At 35.6% G+C, this 23,695-nt stretch overlaps 1 protein-coding gene across 4 annotated transcripts in view; it reads left to right on the forward strand.

The window, feature by feature from the left end:
- The first annotated feature begins 372 nt into the window (after positions 1-372).
- Positions 373-23,695, forward strand: part of Ptc (protein patched) — a 46,406-nt gene continuing 23,083 nt past the window's right edge. For 3 of the 4 annotated variants that reach the window (XM_072910620.1, XM_072910621.1, XM_072910622.1), the window contains exons 1-2: positions 375-1,672; positions 14,102-14,294. In XM_072910620.1, the coding sequence (XP_072766721.1) occupies positions 1,472-1,672; positions 14,102-14,294 (394 nt within the window). In that variant the 5' untranslated portion in view covers positions 375-1,471. Of the gene's footprint in view, positions 1,673-14,101; positions 14,295-23,695 lie in introns of all 4 variants that reach the window. The other variant, XM_072910623.1, reaches the window with a different exon arrangement.

Genomic DNA, 23,695 nt, shown 5'->3' on the forward strand with positions numbered 1-23,695 from the left:
TATCGAGACTTAATTCGTCCTCTTTATTTTCATGAGGAAGAATGCTATAGATATACCATTTTAGTATACTTATAGTACATAGTATACAAGTATGCTAATATAGTATTCTTGTAAAATAACATTCTTGGTATATTATATCAATATAATTATGTATATTCTAAAAATATGAATATATACTAATATTTTTCTTAATATATGTCAGTATATACGTATTAATGTTTTCTCTTACGTATTGAAAAATAAAAATAAATTTTATACAACGCATCGCGAGACGCGCGAATGCAGGTAATATATGATAATAAATGTTGATATCGAAGATACGGGGCCGGGGCTCATGGCGTACGAGCCTGAATGTTTGCGCAGCCCGATCGAGCGCGAGCGCCGTTCTGGAGAAGGGGTGGGGAGGCCGTCAACTATGGCCGGCGCGGCAGGGCAGGCAGCAGGCAGGCCACGAAAGAAATGTGGCAGCGCGTTTCGCTTAGTACCGACTTAGACTGCTCTAAGTGGCGGTCGTGTGGACGCCGGCGCCCGTCGTCGCACCATTACGCACGAGTACGCATCACCAGGACGTATCAGGGGCCCACGCAGAGGGGCCCGTCGCACTCTGCGAACGCGTCCGAGCAGCGACGACGGCGGCAACGACGACAACAATAACGTTCGGTGGTGTGACAGTGTGACAACGAGCCGGGCCCTAAACGGGCCCCCCCCCCATCCGGCTATCCGGCGGATTACGACACGTGACGCGGGAAAAAAAAATTAATCGCGTCGCGTCGCGCGATACGTTTTCTTCGCTGGCGCGTTCTCGGCTCCGTTAGTGAGAGCAAGAAAAAGAGAGAGAGAGAGAGAGAGAGAGAGAGAGAGACGAGTGTTTATCGCGGGTAACCTAAAAACCGATCTCGTCGGCGCAGAGTACGATACATATATCGGCAGGACGCGTGCGCATGCGCATCGTGACACGCTATCCTCGTGCGCGAATTTCGAGCGAGGTCACGTGGTTATTGTACAAACCCGCGGACAGTGTTGGTGAACAAGTGCTCCCGAAAGGTGTTACGATTTCTCCAGCCAGTGAGTGCGAGGGTGAGCGTCCCGCGGGTCGTTTCGGTCCCACGTTCGAGTTCGCGACGAGATCGAGAGAGAGAGAGAAAAGAGAGACAGCTCCGAAAAGAATACCGCGCCCCGATTTCGAACCAGATCGTTCGAGTCCCCCTTAAAAAAAAAAAAAAAAAAGAAAAAAAAAAGAACCGATATTAAAACGTCAACGCGAAGTTATTTATTACCTCGAGGGTTGTCAGAGAACCTCTAGCAAGCCGCACAACGAGATCCGTAACGAGAGATCGATGAGAAATTGAAGATCGGTCGGTCGGTGAGAACGAGGGAGAAACGACGGATAGAAAGAGACGAAGGGGGCGAAGGTGAACGGGTTCGTAAAATCGTAACCGCGCGTGGCGTGCGGGCGAATGCATGACAGACCATGGTTTCCGCGTCTGGCCCTATATCCACAGGGATCCTAGCGGAACGCCCTTCTGGATCGCAGGGCCCGCGGCAGAATGGTGGCGCGGAGGATGAGAAAGACTCCAGGGCGGCGGAAAACGCCAAGATCCGGCACGAGTCGGATCTCTATGTCAGACCCAGCTGGACGGACGCTGCAATAGCGTTAGATCAGCTCCTAAAGGTGAGCCTTCACGTTGCATCGTTTCCCTTTATATAATTCCTCCTCGACTTCGCGACATCGTTCTATTTTTTTTCGGAACGAAAATTTCATCGCGAAAACAAAGTAATTTTCAACAAATTATCTTCTTTAATTTCTCCTTTCCATATTTCATTAAATTATCAACTATTTAATATTAAAAATTTATTACTTTAGTTTCTTACAAAATGTTAGTATATATGTATATTAAAATCTATCAGAAAAAATTATATAATATAATATATTAAAAAAATAATTAGAGCGAAAGGTATTTTTAAGTTTCCGACGTTTTCGAATTTTGAAATTTGGAGATTCTTTTTAATCGTATTTAAATGTGGTCATAAGATTCTTTTCATAATCTAAAAGGGGGATTATATAAACATAACTACAAACAAGATTATGCGTTTATGAACCCGAGCCTATTTATCCTTTCTTGTGCATGTGATATTTGTAACATACTAATTAGTCATGAATATGATTAAGAATGTATGATGTATTATAATCTGTAGATAGCAAGCGTCAAACAGATCAAAGGATCGATTGTCTAGTTTCATCGTCATCTAAAAGATTTGAAAAAGGGAGACAAAAAAAAAAAAAAAAAAGATGTTAAATACATATTTGTTAACCGAACACCTTTTACAAGGCATTTAAATCAAATTGTTCGATATCGTTTTTACTCACGCACGTGCGAATCGCATTATATAAAACAATATCTTTTTATTTCTCGTAAAAAAAGCAACCAATATAGCAAGTTTAGTTCCGCCTCACATGTGGCGTGGAAAAAGCGTATATATCGCGTAAAATTATCTTGGACGTTATTTACGCATGAAATACTACGTTAATGTTACGTTCTTCCGTGTAGATACCGGGACGGCTAATTAAGACGGTTAACTAATTTAGCGGTTCGCCGCGTCCGTGGAACGAGACTCGCTCCGCTCCGTGAGGTCTATTCTTTTACCCCAACACAACTAGATGTAGATAATAGCGCGTCACACGCACTTGTATTGCGGGATTCGGTTCTCCAAGGAGAGATAAGCGCATGAATTTGATGCAAATTATATTGGCCGTTCGCCGATAACGGCGCCGTTACTTCCTACCGGCGCGGCGGCGTCGTGTTATCTCCGATCGCTGATTAACGAGGCGCATTTTGACGATCGAGAAATGGGTTTTAACGGCGGTTAGCGCTCCCGACCCTTATCGTCGGCGAAGGGCCTCTCGAAAAGCGGTATTACCGATGATGCCGCAATCTGCTTGTGTGCAGCCACGACAAAATCATACTTTCCCAAACCACTCCTTCTTCTTCCCATCGCATCTCGATCTTGAATCGTTTCATTTTATCGCCTTGTACAGGTCGATCCGTTATTTGTGGTACAATTGAAAATGCAGGATTTCGTGTAAAAAATATAATAATCGGAAATGTGCGGGATAAAAGCTTTCAACGTACAATTTTATTTTCGAGAAATTTTTATCTGAAACATAGGCAGTTGTTAATAGTAAAATTGATTAGAGGGAAAGATTCGTTATTAAAAACCGAGGGGTTGGTCACTAACAGTTATAATGTACAAAAATTACCCTTTGATACGGATTACCCTTAAATTATACCTCGGATTATTTAAGATTACCTAATAGTATCTTAAATAAAAAATAAATTTTGAAAAAGAAATTTTACTTTAAATTATTTGAACGCTAAAGATTATTTAGATTTAGCAAAAATAACCTTGGATTAGCCAAAATTTTGCTGGGATTGCCGCTGAATTACCTAACCCTTGTACAAAAATTACCTCAGTGACCAACCCCTCGTTAAAAACCGTCTCGTGTTGAAAATTCTATCTCTTGTTTTGAAATACAAAAATTAGCCGAGCTCATCTCGATCTTGAATCGTTTCATTTTATCGCCTTGTACAGGTCGATCCGTTATTTGTGGTACAATTGAAAATGCAGGATTTCGTGTAAAAAATATAATAATCGGAAATGTGCGGGATAAAAGCTTTCAACATAGAATTTTATTTTCGAGAAACTTTTATCTGAAAGATAGGCAGTTCTTGATAGTAAAATTGATTAGAGAGAAAGATTCGTAATTAAAAACCGTCTCGTGTTGAAAATTCTATCTCCTCTTGTTTTTGAAACATAAGAAATTAGCCGAGCTGAAAGTAATATCGTTAATTGTGACGATGATAACCACACCGATTTCCGAAATATCCTCACGGACGCATGAGGTTTGAAGGAAGCTCGCGCACTGCGTTACGCATTAATAATTCGACACATACGCATATTCACAAGCACGCCAGTCTCTCTAGAACTACGCACTGACTAATTGTCTTGAATTTTCACATACGTGGGTGGCCCCGAGAAGCCGGTTCTTGAAAGTTTCAAATCAAAGGCTCGACTTCCTGCCGCGCAGGAGTCACAAATCTAAGACGTGTCATTCTTGGCACATCTTTTGTGCAACCGAAAACATCTTGTAGTATTTATCACTGGCAGAGAGATCGGGGGACTCTCAGCCGAACGAAAATGTGCGTGGCACGTGAACCGGACGATATTATTTTTCAAGAATGCTCGCTTCGATACAGGACAATCGCGGATACTATCATGTTCTTTTTTTCATTAATCGACTTTGGTAATTTTGACTTTTCTGCACGATTAGCCTTGCCATTACTTGGTCGTTTTTATTTATAAGCTTCAACATTTTCGCTAAGAGAATATTGTTTAAAGACAATTAAAGGCAATATTGATATTTCAAAGTACGAGAAGAGAATATATGCACTCCGAGGGGTTGGTCACTTAGGTAATTTTTGTAGAAGGGCTAGGTAATTCAACGGCAATCCCAGCAAAATTTTGGCTAATCCAAGGTTATTTTTGCTAAATCTAAATAATCTTTAGCGTTAAAATAATTTAAAGTAAAATTTCTTTTTCAAAATTTATTTTTAATTTGAGATACTATTAGGTAATCTTAAGTAATCCGAGGTGTAATTTAAGGGTAATCCGTATCAAAGGGTAATTTTTATACATTATAACTGTTAGTGACCAACCCCTCGATGCAATCCTTTCGCATATATGTATATTTCCCGTGTATTTATTTCGCGAGATTATTGCATATTTAATTTTGTTTTTGTGCACAGATATATATGTTTTAATTTAATATCCGTCATCTTTAATTTTGATTACGCTACATTAAATCCGTGTTGATGCTATTTTCAATTGCGTTCGACGTATCCCGGCCGATGGTCCGAGAAACGCGCACCTATAATAAGAGGCAAAGCGGAGTAGCAGGCCTCGCGAACTTTTTGCTCGCAATAATCGTGCTGGGTGGTCGCACGAGCGATTTCTACATCGCGGATGTACCGGGTCGTTTCGTTGAAATCGGTTACGTCTTCGTTAAAAGCAACTTTGCCATTATCGAATCGTAATTTGTAGCAATAATAAAAGTAGTAATTTTTATTGTAAAATTATTAAAATATACGCTCTATGTATAGTGATTTTTTAAAAATGTTTATGACATATTTATGCACGTAATTTTTTTTTTTTTTTTTTTTTCACATTAAGAGATGCAAAAAATTTAATGAACAATTATTGATATTCAAAAGTTAACGTTTCTTAATTGAATGAAAATATATCAATTAAATAATATTTTATTTGAATAGAAAGTAATTAAGTATAATTTTTAAACTGAAATTTTTATATTATACACAAAAATTGTCCGACGATTCATTTTTGTTGAAAAACTCGGACTCTCTTTACGCTGATTGGATTGTCTCACGAATTATCATATGACTCGCGATAGAGCGAAAGGATTTTCGGAGATTCCTTGCGATTGCACAATCGAGAGCGCGATCACCGATGAAGCAGAGAAGCGATGACAGTCGGGATGAGCGGCACAAAGAGACCAAAATTCGAGGTCGATGCTCCACTTTTCTTCTCGACGAGGCGGCTCTCGGTTGAAGAAGAGAATCAACCTCTTCGTGCTTCGCGTTTATGCCGAATGAGTCAGTGAGTCAGTGGCCCCGGCCTCCACAAGGCGAGCGTGCGTGTGTGTGGCGTGAGTGCGTGCATATGGAGACGTATGCATACGGGGTCTGTTTCCTTCTCTTTCTTTTTTTTTCTCCCTCTACAAAGAAGGGAGACTGACTCTCTCGGGAGGATTTATGTGCGGGATGATAATGGAACGTGATGAATTAGTTTCGTCGGGGAATATCGAAGAATACATGTGTGTATGTGTATGAAAGTACGGCATATGTTTCTTTGAAAATAATGATATCACCCTATTTTTATATCTTTATTGTATATGCTTTAATCTTCTGTGAGTCGACTTAATTTAGAGCAATTTGTTTGATAAGACAATTTTTCTATGCAAACATTGAATAATTTAATGTGGAGAAAGGAAATTTGATGAGAGAGAAAGAGAGAGAGAATTTATCAAAATTATTTGATTGTTTCTACTTTGTTAAATTAATTTTTTTTATCTTTTATTACTTTTACTACACGTGTACAGGGTGTCGGGTAATAATTGCCCGACCTTTCATGGGCAGATGGAGCAGGTCAAACCGAATAGAAAAGTCCTTTATCATTTTGCGATTTACGCAATAATTATTAAACTATTAATTAAAAACGCTCAGCGAACGATATTACATATACAATACAAAGTGTCCGGTAATAATCACCCCACCTCTCTAGAGCTGATAGAGCAAGTCAAGCTGAACATAAAAGTCCTCTACCATTTTGCGATTTTCGCAATAATTATTAAAATATTAATTAAAAACGTTCAGCGTATGCTGAGCGCTATATGCGCATATTAATATTTTTAATTAATATGTTAATAATTATTGCGAAAATCGCAAAATGGCAAAGGACTTTTACGTTCAGTTTGACTTGCTCTATCAGCCCTAGAGAGATGGGGCGATTATTATTTACCGGACACTTTGTATTGTATATATAATATCGTTCGCTGAGCGTTTTTAATTAATAGTTTAATAATTATTGCGCAAATCGCAAAATGATAAAGGACTTTTCTATTCGGTTTGACTTACTCTATATTACTGCCCATAAAATATTTTCTGTCCCATGTATCAGACATAAAAATGATTTTTAAAAATTTTTCTGCTGTGGAAAAATTATACATTTATGAATTTAGTGTGCGTGTGATTGATATTTAAAACGTTTAATCTTTTTTAATTTTTTGTAATGTAAATTGTTTTGCATAGCGAATGTTGATTTTTGATTCGTATATTAGGAAGATTCGGTGCAATTTTGCTTTTAATCAAACGATCCATAAACGCTCTGATCGAAATTGATTTATTCTCATTGAGAATGTGCAACTCGATCGCGCCGGATCAACCTTGGCCTTGCGTCGCATGTGATGCATGTGATGCATGTTTGCGCGCCCCCTCCCCCCAAAATGTTTACAGAATACGCGGATCCGTTATCATCATCACGTCACACATACTCGCGCGCGCGCGCGCGCACGCCAGAGTTCATTTACTCCAATTTGTTTATGTTCACCAGAGATTCAGCCACGTGTATGTACTGGCCTCGACCTGCTGCACTATCTCGCGTTCGCAGATATCTACGTATGCGTGCGTACACAGAAAGGACGTGTTGTTGCGGTGGGGGGGGGGGGGGGTGCGAGTTATTAGTACTCGTATGAAAAATATTTACCTAATTAAATTACCTTTTAATTAATTTTCAACGAAGTAATTGATTTTGTCTTCTTAAAAAGCAAACTGCGAGATTCTCTAGAGGTGCGTTTACGTTTACGAGAAATTATTATTAAAGAATTATTTTAATTATATATACAATATTTTTGGAATTTTTTATGAAAATAGAAAAATTATTTAACATAGCTTAATCGATTGAAAAATTTATTTAACACAAACATTTATTTTGGAAAATTCACAATTATTGAAAACTAAAACGTACACATTTTTTTTTATTTGTAAAATGGAATTCGTGTGAAAGAGACATATACACATTGTCAGGGCTTACTGTCAGTAATGACTTAATAGGATTTGGTGATTCGATGGCTCTAGCAATATTTCCGGGAAGAATCTTAAATACATATATCGCCGCATGTTCTACCACTACTGACAAATCCGAAAGACGATAGCCCATAAAGATCACGATCGAAGATAAACGCTGAATTCCAGCGGCACGAAATAGCGTATAGACGCGCTATACCGTAATCTGTATCTTAATTTCTGGCAACTTTGAAAGCGACCATCGTCGGTGCGGCCCACAATACCGGGCATTCACGCACGCGTGCTTGCGCTGCGAGCGTACGTGTGTGAGATTAAAGGGCGCCGACACTACGCGTGTATGAGAGAGAAACTTCCAACACTAATAATACCTACGAGAGGGTGGAGAGACGTGCGGCGCGCGTACCGCCTTGAAGGCGACCCGTGGAAACTTGCCCACGTACAAGGTGTCCCAGAATCACCGAATGTTTCACGTTGTAATTTAAAAAGAAAATTCAAGAAAAAGTTCAAGTAAATAATTATAATGTAATTTCTTTAAATTTACTATAAATAAAAAAAAGAATGTATGTGTCAGTTTCTCTTGAGAGGATTTAGGTAAATTAAAAGTTAATTTTTTTATTTTCGTTAATTCGGCAACGTCAGATTAAGAGAAATTGAAAGTTGAAATAGTTTATCTGAATATGAGATGTTTTATGAAAATAATTTATCTGAGTTTGTAGTGAAATATATATAATGCAAAATTTTTCTATTTCTTTCTTTGATTTGAAAATAAAAAATTAATGACAGATGATAGTTTCCCTTCAGTTTTCGTCTCGAAAGAAAAGGGAATTCCAAATTTACCGAACCTGTATATCGCTGAGAAAATAAGCCGTATTTCTAACAATATCTGCATACAGCGTGAGTCATGGAACAGGCGAAGTATCTCATTCTTCAGAGAAGGAAGATGAAACCCCTCTTCCGAACAGAGTTTAAATCTATTTTTCCTAGAAGTTCATCTCCTCGCCTTGCACGGCCCCAGGGAGAATGCGGTCTTTCTTCTTTCACGTAAAAACCTACATATCTCGCACACATACGTGTATTTATTTATAAACAAGGAGAAACTAAAAATGTCTCCATTAAATGTCTTTATTTATAGATACATTCTTTGTCTTATGCAATAGAATGATTTAAGACGATTCTGTCATCGAGTCACGATTGAAACATTTATTTTTTCTCGAAAGGAAAAGGTGAGGAAAGACGAAGAAAATGAGTCGTAAAGTTTCATTACCTGTCCCTTTCAGATCCGAATACAGATGTAATCAATTTTTACAAGTTTTCCCGTTTGGGTTTACAATTTTTGTAAAACGACGGGAAGCTTTCACGCATTTTTAACGCGTGAAAAATCTTAAAGAGACCGACCGTCACGCTTTTCATCAAATTTCATCAGTTTTGCCGATCCGCAAAGGAGAAGTGCGCCGGACATCGATGCACCTATAAGAGTCGGTCTGTCCCTTTCATCCTTGCTGAAGGATGTACGCCCACACGACCCGGCGTATCGTTCGGACGCCTTTCATCTTCCATCCTTCGCGCTTGTCCTCTGTACCTGCAGCTCCCGTTATATATATATATATAATATATATGTACATGTATATTCCTGGAATTTCAAATAGAGTTCTTGATGCTGTCAATTTTGTGTTACAATTCGTTTGGAGTCACAGTTTTCCTTCTGTATTCCGAGGCATTGACAGCTTCTTTAGCGTTATAACTTTATCCAAATTGAGAAGAGCGCTTCTTTAGATGGGATTTTTCTCAGCTTTTTCTTTACTTAAGATTTTCTTTTCGGAAATTTGAGTTTTTTTTTTTTTTTTTAAACACTTATTCCATACTGGTGGGTTATTTTTGTCCGTGATTTTTCGAAAACGAATAATCATAAAATAATATATTTAAATAAATTATTTTTCAAATTTATTATTTTGGTCTTTATTTAGAATGCTTAAAGAAAACATATAAATTTTTTTAGATTTTTTTGAAAACACTTTTACATATTAATAAACTTATCAAAAAAGGGTTAAAAGTTCTTTCAGCTCTTTGTTGATCTGAAAAGATTATTATTATCAATTTTCAGATAAAGAAAATATACAGCTGAAACCTCGCGTGTCTTTGGTTTTTATATATATATATATATATATATATATATATATATATATATATATATATTTACAATTAATTGCTAGAAACTTTTATTAATAATTTATCAAGAACTTTATAGGTTTGTGGGAAGAAGAGCGAAAATTATTAATTACATGGAGATTCTGTAAATGATGCGTATCGTATAGAGGAAGGAGTCGCGACCGAGGCTTGAAATATAGGAGGGAGTATTTGCGATGATCAAGAATCTCGAAAACTCGTTACCAAGTCCAATCTTTGGGTTTCCCTTTCGGATAGACATTGCCGTGGAATTCCTCGGTCGATTAGAGAGTCGGGCCAGATCGAGTTTCTTACTACGACACTTTCGAACCGTACCTACCACAAGAACCTCTTCGTTTATCCGGCCGAGCCGCGTGCGTAGCGTACCGCGTGAGTTACGTGCACGCGCATACCGAGTATCCTGGAATTCACAACATGACTGAAAGAAATTCCTCAAGCCGACGGTATTTCGCAAAATGTGTTAATTTTCAGAGTAGACGTAATATCAGATTTTTTTTCCCTTCCAATTAAAATATGAAATTTTAAAAACTCTGATATTTTCATAAGAAATAGAAAAATATTAATAATCAAAAGAATTGTAGAAAATAGGTATTACTATTATCTATTTCTGTATTACATACGTCTATTAGTACAATATATTAGTATAATTGGCGGACGATGTGTAAAAGAATCACAACGAAAGTAGAGGCGCGAAAAGACCCGACAAAGCGAGGAGGATGAGAGTGTTCAAGTGGTCGATCGGGCTCGTCTCTCTCTCGAGGAGGAGGAACACTTGCGAGAGAGACGAGTCGCGAGAGAAGCGAGGCGATCACCGCCGCCGCGCTTAACGAATTTATGTTACTTGTACTTTTAATGTTTTTTATGGCGCGACACGAGCTGTGCCGAGAGATAGCAGACAGCATAACAGGATCTTATGTCAACGACGGTGGTCTCCGCGCCGCGAGCTTGTAATATGTAGATACTGCCCAACCGCCGGCAGAAACCCCATAAGGCCCGCGGTGAGAGAGACCACTTACGGGAAAAAGGGGGGAACCGTCTTTGTCCCCCTCTTCCTCCTACCTCGTTTCCCTCTCTCGTGCGCTGCCACGTGTGTGCGTGTATGTGTGTGTACATGTGGACGTTATATAGACGTCTCGAGAGCGACTCGTGGCGTCTCGACTTCCTTTTACTTCTTCTTCTTCTTCTTCTTCTTCGTCCTTTCGGTTTCTTTCTCGAAACGGTCGGTGAAAATACCGGTGTGCGCTCTCTCGGTAGTATACAGGGTGTCTCACACTGCGCGACCTTCATTGCTAAATTTGCAGATGACCTTTAGAGTCGATTTTGCTTTTTGCTACAATGTTATTATGGTTGGTCATATATTTGCTCTTATATATATAAAAAACGTTTTTTATATAATTAAACCTTGAAATAAAATTCTAAATTTACCTATATTATTCGATACTAATTGCGATAAGAATGATAAGGACGCAATTGTATTGGAATAATGTCAAGTATTTTCTTTTATTTTTCTTAATTTCTGGATGTTTAAAAAATAACCTTTAAAATTTTATAGTATACTGTCTTTAATTACTTTTCATTTCTAATATTCTTGATTAGATTTTTTTTTTTTTTTTTAAATGATTTTCAAAGAAACTTTAAGCTATTTTTTACAGACTTTCCTCTAAACCTCTTAAAATTATGTATTCAAAAGTAACGATATTATTTTTCATTTAATAATTTCCATGAAAACATTTCTTTCATTTTATTTGAAGTACTATACATTTCCCATAAAAATTGTATATTTTTATTATATATTAATTAATATCATATAATATATAATGTATATTATATTTTTAATAGATAGGATCATATCTTATTATATTCAATATCGAAATGTGTGCTGCGTGTTGAGTATAATATATTTAAAATAGCGTGGTTTTGAATGCACACTACGAGTTGTAGCTCTTATAATCGTCATATAGATCTTTGCGAGGAAAGCCTAGGGGGCAAAAGTCACGCGGAAACACAACGTCGAAGCGCGCGTAGCGCGGTGGACCCCGCCGCGTGTTAGCGGGTCCCTTCGCGGCACACCATGTGGCGGATGTGGATTGTCCGCGCGTCTAGAATTACCCCCAGGGCCCGTGCAGCCGCAGGCCCGCGTCACGAGAGAGTTAATTGGCTGGAAAACCTTGCTATCCGATACTCGCAGCTACCGCCCCGAGATACGTGGCTGCGCGTAATCCATATTTTCATCTGTCAGCCGTTGTAAACGCGCACGCGCGCGCGTATATTGCGCTCAAGATAACTGTACCTCGCGGTGTGCAAAAGACGGTGTTAAACAGATGTAACGAGCGTAAAGACTTTTTATATTTTGATTAGCGGAAAGCATAATTAGATTTTTTTGATTTTTTTTAATTATAATTTTATTTGGAAAAATAAATATGTATTACGTAATAACTCGAGTAAAATAATTGTAATATATATATACGATTAATAATATATTTGCTATAAAAAATGTATGTATGTATATATAGCCATGGTTGCAAAAGTATTAGGCACCCTTAAATTTTCCGTGTTTTTTATTTTGTTAACAATATATAAATACTAAAAAGAGTAAAAAATTTTTAAAAACTATTGATAGCACTTTAAAGCTGAAATTTCAAGCTTTAAAATGATTTTTTAATTTATCGTTTGCAATAATTTATCGACATGTTTCAAAATTATGTATCTCGGCTAAAAAAATTGTAGGAAATTTAAAAAAAAGGATTTTGTAGGCAAAATGTTGTAGTTTATGGAACTTAACTTAAATTTTTTTATCGAGTTACAGAGTGTCAAAATTTTTTAATGTACTGATAACGCATTAAAGTTGCTATCGGTAATTAAAAAAATTTTGTATTTTCCTTGTTCTGTACTTAAAAAAAAAAAAACATTGTTGTGTTTCTTAAAATTTTATTGTATTTTTGACACTCTGCAGCTCGATAAAAAAATTTCTCTCGAAAAATTTAAGTCAAGTTCCATAAACTACAATATTTTGCCTACAAAATACTTTTTTTTTAATTTTCCTAAATTTTTTTGGCCGAGATACATAATTTTGAAATTAAATCTGTATTTTTCAGACATGTTGTCGATACCGGGTGAAAAATTATCGCAAACGAAAAATTAAAAAAACATTTTATAGCTTGAAATTTCAGCTTTAAAGTGCTATTGATAGTTTTTTAATCTTTTTACTATTTATATACTATTAACAAAATAATAGATAGGGAAAATTTAAGGGTGCCTAATACTTGTGACCAAGGCTGTATAATACTATGTGTCTTGTTTACAATTATTTATCACAGATCGAATAGAGTGTTTGCCTATTTATTTGTCGAACGAGAGAAGAAGCAGAGATGAGGAAGAAGCAGCCAAGCTCACACACAATCGACTTCTCTCTTTTCTTTTCTTTCTGGATTAGACATCTTTCTTTCTCCTCCCACGAAAGATAGGTATTGTTGCGGGTGGTCCATGGTACATATTGTCAGAGCGGCCACCAGGTAGTGTGGCAGCGTTGCCGCTTGCAATGTTGCAAGCGTAGCTTTCCCTCCCTCCTTCCTCATCCCCGGCTTCTTGTACGATCACTTCTCTCTTCATAACCTTTTCCCTCTCTCTCTCTCTCTCTCTCTAAATTTCTTTTTTTTTTTCTATTAATTTTATTTAAGCAGCGATAATCTCACTCTAAAAGCTCGAATCTAACCACCACATCCTCAATCCGTTCTCTCCTCCTTTCTCTTTCTCCCTATTTCTTTCTATTTTACTCTCACTTTATTTTCTCTCTAGTATTTTCGCCACTTATTATTCTACAAATCCACGCAATGAATTTAAAAGCCTCGACATTTTTGACCTCACTTTCGTGTCGGTGACGGGTGCATTTACAGATTTTTCTCAGAAACCAGCTGTATCCGTTCCTATTCCGCGTAACGTCAGAATTATTCTGGGTTACAGGTCGCATCAAAGTCAGATTTCATAAAGCTTATCTTGAAAGATGTATAATAGGACTATTCTTTATTTATTTATTTATTTTTTTAATATAGATTTAAAATTCTGATTATTCACTGAAATCACATCGATATCATTAGAGAAAAATGTGAATTTCTTTTTATACATCTTCGATTAAATTGGACAAGTATTTAATTGATATTTACGAGAACGTGATAATTCTTACGTAATAAAAAACACAATGTACATGACAATTATTCCGTGTGCAACGAGATCACAATTCTGATCTTTTTTTTTTTTTTCAGGGGAAGGCGGAAGGTCAAAGGTCAGCGGTGTGGATCAGGGCGCGACTCCAGGATCAGCTGAGTCAGTTGGGTTATTTTCTACAAAGGCATGCTGGGAAAGTGCTCTTTGTGGCTGTCCTCGCGCTAGCCACGTTTTGCGTCGCCCTCAAATCCGCACAAGTCAATAGTAAAGTCGATCAGTTGTGGGTGCAGGGTAAGTGACTATATTACACATACTTTATTTTCATCCCTCAAGACGGCATTGCTGCGTTCTTTAACGACAACAATGATACAAAAAAAAGAACTCTACATTTCCGTTATTTTCTGTCGATCTAAAGATGTGAAATATGTAGAGGAATTAAGATCACCGGGATAAAAAACATACGACGGAGAAATATTTTTTATCGCATTTGTATGCATATTTTTAAAATTTTATTTCATAATAATAAGTCTTGCAACTGCACATAATATTTCAAATTATTAAAAGTTTTAAAAATGAAAGAAGATTTTCCTTCAATATATATATATAATTTTATTAATTCCTCCGTAAGAAAAAAATAATAAGTAAATTGATACACAATTGAATTATTCGTTGTACGAAACCTGTTTGAAATGCGTGAAGAAAATGTAGCGACGGAGGGAAATGAATCAATGTGAGAAAATCGTGTCGAATAGCATCAGATGGATCGATTATTCTCGAGCGGTAAGCCTTGATTTTGCCTCTTCATTTGCCAGAAGCGCGACCGTAAATTTTCACGGCGCGCGGCGTGGAAAACGGGCGAGCAGAAGCAAGAAGGATAGAGAATAAATCGTCCGCGGGGAGGCACGAGGTGGAGGGGAGAAGGGGAGGAAAAAAGGAGGATACGCGTTGCGCTGGCAAAAAGAGGGAAACGACTCGAGCGGAATCTTTACCCCACCACGCGCTACATTAGTTGCACGCTGGGTGGCCCCTCTATATTTACCCATGGCCCGAACGTTAATTCGAACACCCGTTCCTAACTTATATATGACGGCGTGAACGAGGGCGGCCGTGAGGAAAAGTCAAACGTTTCGGGGGATTTTTTATTCCATTTGCATATAACGACGCAATAGCGTTCGATCATTTTATCGATCACAAATATGTTAAATCTATCGAAGTCTATCCACGTGTCTGATCAACACTCTATATATATTGGATTTTCGCACTTTAACCCTTATTCCGTACTGATGGATCATTTTTGTCTGTGATTTTTCTAACAACGTCTCAATTTCTCGAAAACAAATAATCATAAAATAATATATTTAAGTAAATTATTTTTCAAATTTATTATTTTAGTTTTTATTTAGAATGTTCAAAGAAGATATATATATATTTTTCAGATTTTTTAAAACACTTTTACATATTAATAATTGAAAATACGCTGACCCACCTGTACAGTTAGAAGGTGCTAAAAATAACAATACGGAGTAAGGGTTAATATTAGTATTAAACTACGGAGAATCAAGTGCGACACAGATAAAGCATAATAATACAACTGAAGCAGATTAGGAAAATCTTATATTTTATTTAAAAAATTTATTAATTTTCTGAAAAAAAAACAAACTATTTTATATATGTAAATTATTTTATTATTTTATTTTTATATATTTTTTCATACTATTTTTATATCACATACAAATAATCATAAAATAATATATTTAAGTAAATTATTTTTCAAATTTATTATTTTAGTTTTTATTTAGAATGTTCAAAGAAGGTATATACATTTTTTTCAGATTTTTTAAAACACTTTTACATATTAATAAACTTATCGAAAATACGCTGACCCCCTGTACAGTTAGAAGGTGTCAAAAATAACAATACGGAGTAAGAGTTAATATTAGTTATATTAAACTACGGAGAATCAAGTGCGACACAGAAAAAGTATAATAGTACAACTGAAGCAGATTAGGAAAACGTTAATATTTTATTTAAAAAATTTATTAATTTTCTCAAAAAACAAAAACAAATTATTTTATATATATACGTAAATTATTTTATTATTTTATTTTTATATATTTTTTCATACTATTTTTATATCACATATACGATATTAATTTGTATAGGTCTAATAATTATTTAAGTGCTCGACATACACACATACACATTTACTTTAGAAAAAAAATATTTTATTTAATAAAATAAATAATTAATATATTAATGCAGCGAATTATAAATAAAATGGTAACAAAAAAAAAATTATTTACAAAAAGATTTTCACGAAATTTGATACGATGATTAATTTTGGAAGACTTGAGATGTGCTCTTTATACTTGAGATGAATTTCTCGTTCAAACGGACATTCGCACCACAAATTGATGGAACATTCCGTTGGTCGGAGCTATAGAGAGAAGATGCCTCGTTGATGTCACGGGTAACTGTATATAGAGATTCTTTCGTTGCGCTCGACTTGGCACGAAGAAAACGCCAAGTCGTGTCCCGATTTTCGATCGGAGGGAAGATATTATCTTTGGGACCTCCTAGATTGTATTGTCCGAGGACTAATACGTCCTCGAGCGAACATTTCGACATTTGACTTTGAAACTTCACACCCGAAACAAGTGCTTTTCTCGTCAGTATTTATTCTCCCGGTAATAACGGAAAGCGGAAGATCAGCGTAAAAATCAATCGATCGCAAAATATGTATAAAATTCTTCGAGAAGATCTGTGGACAAACAGCTATGTCGAAAGTTAATAAATAAATAAAATAAAAATTTACGAATAAAATAAAAATTTTAATATTCTGGACGAAACTTTTAACTTACAAAATATGAATTTAGTATTTTAAAAAACTAAAAGCGTTTTGCGTAATGTGAAATTCATGAATGTCGAATACATGGCGTATTACATATTAAATTTATTAACTTTTGACGTAACCGATTTGATCCGTCCCAATTCCTTCTTAATTTCAATGGCTAAATTTTGACAATTCTCAATTCGAGAAAGAATTCTAAGAATTTAATGGATGAATTTTTTTTTTAGCAACAAACGTATTTGTTTGGAAATTAATAAATTAGAGGATATTTTTTCGAGGACAACCATACTTTAACGAACGCTTTGTACGTTGAAATTTTCCAGCGATTCGTTTCTCGGAAGCACGTTTCACGCGTAAAACCACCATTCTTTCCACCTTTCACGACCGACGACCGTTCAACGATCGGTATGCGCCCGATCGGTTCCCGCAACTATACGAAAGTCGCAACCCAATCGCCGTTGGCAATCACGGCGATAAACCCGCCGCTGTTAAGGATTTATAAGGATCGTTAAAGGAGGCGCGGAACGCGTTGGATTTGCGATCTTGGCCCGAGGCTCGATCTTCGTCTTTTGATATTTTTCTTTTTCTTCTCTTTTTTCTACCATTGTACGATTGCGTGGCTTGACGTTACGGCCTTCAAAGAATTTGTATTATTTTAATATTGCATAATAATGATACGTACATGTATGTATCATATTATCATTCTGTTGCATGACTTTTTTAAAAGTAGCAATTATGTATTGTATAATTTGATACATTATATATTTAATCTCTAATTAAATTTAATCTTTAGAGATTTAATATTTTAGAAGCTTAAAAAAATACAGCATTTTCCTGGAAAAAGTATTTAAATGAGGAAATATATTCTTGTAAAACAAAAAGTATACAGCCTTTGACAAATTTATTAGGCATCCTTAAATTTTCCGTATTTCTTAGTGTATAAATACTAAAAAGATTAAAAAATTATCGATAGCACTTCAAAGCTGAAATTTCAAGCTATAAAATGTTTTTTTCATTTTTCGTTTGCGATAATTTTTCGCCTAGTATCGACAACATGTCTGAAAAATACAGATTTAGTTTCAAAATTATGTATCTCGGTCAAAAAAAATTGTAGGAAATTTAAAAAAAAGGATTTTGTAGGCAAAATGTTGTAGTTTATGGAACTAGACTTAAATTTTTCGAGAGAAATTTTTTTATCGAGCTGCAGAGTGTCAAAAATACAATAAAATTTTAAGAAACACAACAATGTTTTTTTTTTTTTAAGTACAGAACAAGGAAAATACAAAATTTTTTTAATTACCGATAGCAACTTTAATGCGTTATCAGTACATTAAAAAATTTTGACACTCTGTAACTCGATAAAAAAATTTAAGTCAAGTTCCATAAACTACAATATTTTGCCTATAAAATCCTTTTTTTTAAATTTCCTACAATTTTTTTTAGCCGAGATACATAATTTTGAAACATGTCGATAAATTATTGCAAACGATAAATTAAAAAATCATTTTAAAGCTTGAAATTTCAGCTTTAAAGTGCTAACGATAGTTTTTAAAAATTTTTTAATCTTTTTAGTATTTACGAAATAAGAAATACGGAAAATTGAAGGGTGCCTAATAATTTTGTCAATGACTGTATTTTATACTTTAGTTATTTAAAATCGCGTCATAAATCAATTATTTCAAATATAGAGATATAATTTTTTTTTAACAATGAAACAATGAAACATTTTAATAATAATACATAAAATTGGCGTCAAGAAAATAATACTATAGTATTTGCAATTGTGGGAGAATATCAGCGGCCAAAAGATCAATCACATTCTGATTATTTTCTTCCGTTGTACGGTAGCGATTTAAATCATCCCTCGATTGTACGAAAGGACCTAATTCGTCGTCGTCCATTCCGGACGAGCGGCTCATGACGGCTCGATCCAGCCCTTCTGACAATGAAAAGACTGCGCCCGCATGTTCCGACCGAATACGACGACGCAAGTCACCTCACGGATATCCGGTATCGGATAAAGGCGCGCGCTCGCGCGCATACGTCGCCGTGTCGTAGCACCGGGCCCTGCTTTTGCTGAAGAGGTGCTGTATCCATTTAACGTCGCATAATTCTTACACCATCACTTTTCTTCATCGATAAATAATCGGTAAATAATCCACACGTGACGGACGAAACTTACTCTCCTCAGGAATACGGTTGACCTTTGAGCGGGAAACATCCTTAAACTCTTTCGCTGGATTCTAATAATATTACAAAAGAGTGGATATTTTCGACATTTTAGTACTTTCTAAATTAGTGTAATATGTAATCGTCAATTATTATATAATATTAAATCAGTCAGAAAAGTTTACAATTTTTTCTCGAGATGATTTCATAGGAGCACTCATTGATACATTTTGACATTAAACACGAGACGTACGTCTGTGACATTCAAGGAAGCCCAGCAACGAGAGATCGGTGAATGCAACTGCAACATCCGGTCTGCAAAGCGCGAAGTATCGGCTTTCAATCACCTGCTCACTCGTACCTATACCTATACGAGCACTTCCTTTCGTTCCGAATTCTTTGTGCTGTTCTCGATGTGAGAGAAACGGCGTAGTTCGAGTTTCCAAGCGGAAAATAAAATACCGTCTCTCTAGCGATCGATGTAGGAAAGCCATAGCAAAATAAAAGAAATTATAACAGAGCAATAAAAGAAGGAAAAATATTCTGAAAATAAAAAAAAAAAGTCGCGTATATCGTTTTCTACTAAATGTAGTATTTTTATTGTATCGTATTAAAAAAAGATATTCAATAAAATATTGAATGAAATTAATAGACGCAAAATAATCAATATAAGTATTTCGAGATGTAAAAATATAATAAAAATCGTTTACCTTGATTATTAATAAACATGAAATTGCCATTTACATTTTGTTCGAAGAAGAATAGTCTCGTTTTGATTGAATCGCGAAATCCGGTGAATTCTAGAATAACAATACACAAACGCGATTGCCGGAAGGTTAAACAGAAACGTGAATGGCACACGCGCTAATACATCCGTTTTCTTCTTTTTCTTCATTCGGACAACTGCGTGTGGCGGGAAGCGTTTAGCATTCACAGAGGGGAGACTGGAGAACAGTGCGATGGAAAAAGACGAGAATAGCTTATTTTACCTCCATCTCAGATAAGAGAGCAACAATATGTATATACAGGATGTTTCAAGAAAAATTCGCTTTTTCAAAATAATACAAAAAAAATTTCTTGTTACTTCCGAAATATTTATAACGTTCCCAAATTAACAAGCGAAAAATTCATTTACTCATTTTTCTTTTTTGAAAGAATTAAAATTTAATTTCTCTTATGAGATAAAAATTAATTATTTATATTAATCTTTGTTAGTATTTTAAATTATTCATACAATATCGCGCTTTAAAGTATTATATGTCCTTTAAAGATCCGAATTTAATAAATGCCATATTTTGTTTTCGTATTTTGCAAATTATTATTTACTTTATATATTTTTTTTTTATTTAAAAATGTCACGGATGCAATGAAAATTGCATATTTTTAAAGAATCATTCATGTGGATCGAGTCATTTTTTTCTAAATAAATCCAAGTGCGAATAAATGTAAATACTTAAAAGCATTATATTTAGAATTTAAGAAAGAAAAAGAGAAATGCAAAGCGATAAGAATAATCAGAGTAACAAGTAAATGTTCTGTAATTATAATCCCTATTCTTGATATTATCGTCCATTAGGTAATTAATTTTCTTTTACACAGTATACATCTATCTTATTTGTAAACTCGGTCTTATCGTACAGAGAACTTCTTGTAGCAACACGAAAAGATTGCAGCCTATAAATTACAATTTCTTCATAACACATTCATTACAGACATCTCTCATAACACATTCATTAGGGAATAATTTGCATTCACTGCCACTAACTGCAGGATGCAAGGTCGAAATGAGAGAACTAGGAGACACTCGTCAACCGGTCTTCCTCTCGGGCGCTTTAATATATGACTTAATCCAGAATTAGAGCCGATGTGAAGAAATTATACAGCGAGTGACTCGACACGCAGCGCCGAACAGAATTATTCACATATCGACGCACTCCGAATGCATACAGGGTGTCCCATATCGCGAGATCTTCCATCTTTCCCCGCTGTCTGACATTTAAAAAAAATTAAACTAACAGTACAAGATATGAGGTCAAAATTAAAATTAGGGTAGAGGGCCATAGTTTTTTAAAATGCAACAAACACACTTTTATTTTTGTTATTTTTTAATAGTGCTTGGCATATTATCTTCGCTGAAGCTTAAATTACGTAATATTATCGAAATTAAAAGGAAAATATTTCATAGAAATTTTATATTATCAAAATAGTACGACATAAGCATTGGCCATCTTAGTTAACTTTTAAGGAAAAGATGACCATAGTATTTATAAAAAAAATAGTGAAAACGAAAATAAAAATTATAGGTCATATAACAATTTACATATCTTTATAATATGTCTAACGTCGATTACGATAGCTTAACTGTCATTTATTTGACGTTATAACAGTTTAGTGGCCAAATAAAAAACTTTGCATGAAGATGGTCAAAAGTAAAAATATGATATAAAATTCACATTATCGATTATCTTTGATAATAACTAAAAAAGCGCACATGTAGCGATTATTGAAAAAATTACAGCCTATGGTCATCATATCCCCAGTTCACTCTATCCTTCTCTGATATATAATTGGTTTTCGGCGGTAATTTCCATTACGCGTAATACATTACAAAGTCGGAAGCTTACTAATTATCGCCCTAATTGTGTCGGGAAAAGCGCGGCAAAAGGTAAACAGTTTGTGTATATTATACCATTGCCAAGTTTCGATGTCTGTAATGCGTGCGATATCGTCGCGCGCGCGCGCGCACGCACGCACGCGCGTGTATAGCGGTCCACGCGCGTGCAACAATGTACAGCGAGTAAACAGAAGATGAGATCCTCTGTTTATACGGCCGGTCGGCCGTCCGTCCGTCCGTCCGTTCGTCCGTCCGTCCGTCGGTGCAACAACAACAGATTCCTGGTGGGTCTTTGGACGACGGTCTCTTCCAGCTCACTCTCGCCGGCCTTTCTCGCTCCCTTCTCCTCCCGCGTGCTCTTTTTCTTCCTCTCGGCTTCTCCTTTCTTTCTCTCGATCTCCCCCGGAGATCGTCTGCCTCTCTCACCTCTCTCTCGTCCACTGGAAGGTATGGAGGCCTAATGAAGATGTAAGCACTCGGGCCGGCCCTCTCGTGCACGGTCGTGCTTTCGTCCTCCGACCGTCCTTGTCGCACTAACGCGACAAGGCGGCTTCCTTGGCCCTGTACAGGTCTTTCCAAGTACGTCAAGTTGATGAGGCCACTTTTCTAGTTCCTCATCTCCGATAAATTATCATTTTCTGTGGCGCGATTAATTAATTAATTAATAATATAAATCGAGATTTTATATACATATATATAATTTGTAATTTTAATAATACCCGTCTGTCTTTCTTAGTAGCTTTATCTAATTTTATTCCTCGATATAGAACTCTTATCTTTGTTTATAATGTATTCCATTGATCTCTTGTAGATGAAGTAGATAAGAATGAGAGGCATATATCTGTTAAGTAAATTGATCGAACATAAGTACAGTCGGACCTCTTATCCTACGACAAAAAATCCTCTCATGCTACGACCGCGAAAGGGGAATTATACCCCCACTCTCAAATTTTTGTCGTAGGATCAGAGGTTTAAGGGGAAGATTCCGGACCGAAAATGTCGTAGGATAAGAGGTCCGACTGTACATTATCTTATTAAATTTCTATCTCCTTAATTAGACATTTGACAAAATCTAGTAATATTTTTTAAGCCTTTGGTATTTTTCGGACGTATAATCCTCTCAGGTTTCAATGGGATTAAGATTCGCTATCGCCTATTATAAGGGCACAACGTAAATAGTCCTTGAATGCAGCGGGTGTTGTTTACCAACCGTTAAGGAATACAAGATTATAATATTTCCGAAACGATCAGAGTAGATTTATTTTGTTTTAGACCAATACTTATTTAAATACATAATGTTATATTTGCAAATTTCTTTAATCATAATTGTAAACACATGTGTTAACGTAAAATCGACAGATTCATTGATGTATTGAATAAATAAAAAAATTAAATTTTTAAAAGATAATCTGTATACGATGCACTGTATATGTGAGAGAGAAATTAAAGTTTGATACGCAGAAAAGGCGGTTATCAACGACCGGTATTTATTATGATCCATTCAACTCGATCTTGCATATACAACCCCGTTATTAACGAGATAAATCAGCAGAAGAGATCGTATATGAAACAATAAATCAAAATAATATGCGATACTTTGTTTCTCGAGAAAAGCGTCTTTGGAAATTTAAAATTTCGTAATTTCTTTTTTTCTGTTTTAAACGATTTTTAACAGCATCGTGCCACAAGTCGAGTCCGTTTCAGCAGGTAGCTATCAAGAAATGAATGTGGAAATATGTACACATATACGTGTAATATTTTGTTTAAAAAATGGAGTAATCTTGATATTGACAAATAACTCATTCATGATTTTTTACTATTTTTTTTTTTTTTTTTTTTTTTTTATAGAATGTCAAATTTTATATTTATTATTGATAACATTTTCTGTGTTTCCTTCAATTTTATGTTTCAACAAAATTACGTTGTGAAAGTACATTAATCTTTTACGCATTTAATGTAACTTTGTTTTTCCCTCTTCACCAAGTTTGTAGCTTTAAAGTCATAACAAAGATGCACTTATTTCTAGGCTTTGCACCCTCAGAAAAGTATATAAATTTT

The sequence above is a fragment of the Anoplolepis gracilipes genome, chromosome 2 (assembly GCF_047496725.1).
Source record: "Anoplolepis gracilipes chromosome 2, ASM4749672v1, whole genome shotgun sequence".
In the NCBI taxonomy this organism is placed as follows: domain Eukaryota; kingdom Metazoa; phylum Arthropoda; class Insecta; order Hymenoptera; family Formicidae; genus Anoplolepis; species Anoplolepis gracilipes.